General features: G+C 36.7%; 1 protein-coding gene across 1 annotated transcript in view; it reads left to right on the top strand.

The window, feature by feature from the left end:
• Positions 1–2,500, top strand: part of LOC106880209 (myelin regulatory factor-like protein) — a 138,197-nt gene that overhangs the window by 98,509 nt on the left and 37,188 nt on the right. Inside the window, exon 4 of the mRNA XM_014930066.2 lies at positions 1,751–1,809. Coding sequence (XP_014785552.1) covers positions 1,751–1,809 — 59 coding nt within the window. The remainder of the gene's footprint in view (positions 1–1,750; positions 1,810–2,500) is intronic.

Genomic DNA, 2,500 nt, shown 5'->3' with positions numbered 1-2,500 from the left:
TGCTTAGCCGACTAACCATTCTGCCAGCTCACCGCCTTAACGTATGCGGATATATATTAACATGTTGTTTGTATTTCTCTATTCTAAAATAGTTTCTACATTTTCAGTCTTCCTCAAATCTGCGTGCTCTCAATATTTGCATAAATATGACTATGTAATCCTTTCAGGGCTCATTTAATTAACTGAATCAACACTTGATACCTACGTTGAAACTAGTAGTAGTAGTAGTAGCAGTAGCAGTAGCAGTAGTAGTAGTAGTAGTAGTAGTAGTAGTAGTAGTAGTAGTAGTAGTCATTATGAAAGAAAGAAGAGAAGAAAAATTCTAACATTTATTCTTCCCTGCAAAATTACTGTATATATTGTACCATCTGATAGTTATATAACCATGCGTGACTAAAAGTGCAAACATGGCCGTCGTTTAGTTTTTGAAGTTCGCTTCCGAATCACTTGTGTTGTGGTTTCTAGTTTGATACCACTGTGCGGCACCTTGAGCAAGTGTTTTCTGTTAAATCTTCAACTCGACCAACACCTTGACCTTGTGAGTGAATTTGATAGACAGAAACTGTATGGAAGCCAATCATATATATATTTATGCATATGTGTGTGTCCTTGTGTTTGTGTCCCCCGCCCCGCCACTTGACAACTGGTATTAGTTTCTTTACGTACTCGTGACTTACCAATTCGGCCTGAGTTACTGATAGAATAAGAATCAGACTTTAAAATGCAGGTATTGGAATCAGCTTACTCGATTAAACTCTTCAATGCGGTCAACTGACTGAAACAAGTAAACGAGAAAGAAAACAGAAACTGCGAAAACCCGTTCCGATTGACTGTGCCTTCTATTGAGTCCTACACTTAATCTATCTTCAGATTAACACCACCATTTGACTGGCTTTTTGTGTCATTATTTCAGTGGTTCTCAACTGGGGCCCATTGCGGGTTTTCATAAGATTTTGTTGTTAAAAATTATGCGCAATAAATTGGTTGTACTTCTACAACACACAAATTATTTTAATTTTTTGAATACAATTTCTAATATTTAATTATAAAAATTGCAGTAAGATATTTTTATATATACAGCAAATGGTTATGGAGATCTAGTAGAATAAAATAGAAGCCAAAGGGAGCCCATAGTAAAAAAAAATAGCTGAGAACCAATGCTTTAGATCAGTGCTTCTCAAACTATCTGATGTGGCGTACTGGCAGTTTTTTTCCCCCAATGTGCCAGGGACCGGTAATATTTCTTAGTAATATTGATCTATACCGGAAAAAATATATATTATGAATATAATAAAAGTTGACAATAATACAATATTACAATAATACAATATTATATAAGCATTTTATAAGTATTTTATAATGTTTCTTTTCTGGAAACTCGCCGGCTCGCTGATGGCCACTACTTTGACTAGCACTGCTTCAGATGAATCTACTCTGTTGCAAGCATTTGAAACGGCTTACCACCTGAAAATAACCAACGATTCTGAGCTTCTCCCACATTTACCGCCCAGTTTTTGATATCCGTCAAGGAAATAACGAAAATCTAAAGGAGAGAACAGAAAGCAAATGAGAGCGTTATAAGAGACGGGAGACGAGGAAAAGAGAGAGAGATGGAAACGGAGAGTAGAGAGAGGATAGGGAGAGGGTAAACAATGAGATGAATTTAAACTAGATTAAATGTTTGATATTTTATCGAACACTGATATGTTTAATTCCTTTAATTCTTTAATCATTAATCTTTACTTTTCAGCTCCCTTCCAGACAGCCCTCCAGATTCAGAACCTTACTCCCCTTCAGACGAACAGCAAGGTACGTTATGCATCTCATTGCTGTGTGTCCTTTTATTTATTAGTAGTTCTGTGTCTTCGTCTATCGTCCATTGTGTTTTCAATTGCTTATGTATTTGTATGCTTACATGTGATTGGGTGTTTGTGCGTTTGTGTGTCTGAGTGTGTGAACCTATGAGTGAAGGTTCTTGTGTGAATTTATGAGTGAAGGTTCTAGTAATAGTATTGTCATTGTATAATGAGTATAAACACTATGTACTAATTGCCATTCCTCTCTTGACTATTGACAAAATAATATGTCCTTGTCTCCATCCTTTGCATATATTATTTTATTCTTTTATGGGTTTCAGCCAGGTGGATGTGGTCATGCTGGAGCACCACTATGATTTTTCACTCTTTATTTTTGTACCCTTTCCACAATCATTCCGTGGTTCCTCTCCTCCGACTAATGCTATCCGATCAAAATTGTCGATGGCCCATCTGCTGTATGATGGAATTTAACACTGCTGCCCTATGTATACTTACATGTGACCTTGTGTGTATTCGTGAGTGAATGTATGTAAATGTGTGTAATATTTAATTATTACACACGCACATATATGTATGTACACACACACATACACACACACGCACGCACGCTCACACATACACATGCACACACGCACGACGGGCTTCTCTCAGTTTCGGTCTACCAAATCCACCATACATATATA

Source organism: Octopus bimaculoides, chromosome 7, assembly GCF_001194135.2.
Source record: "Octopus bimaculoides isolate UCB-OBI-ISO-001 chromosome 7, ASM119413v2, whole genome shotgun sequence".
Lineage (NCBI taxonomy): Eukaryota > Metazoa > Mollusca > Cephalopoda > Octopoda > Octopodidae > Octopus > Octopus bimaculoides.
Note: the sequence above shows the minus strand (reverse complement) of the source record. Positions and strands in the feature narration are given on the sequence as shown.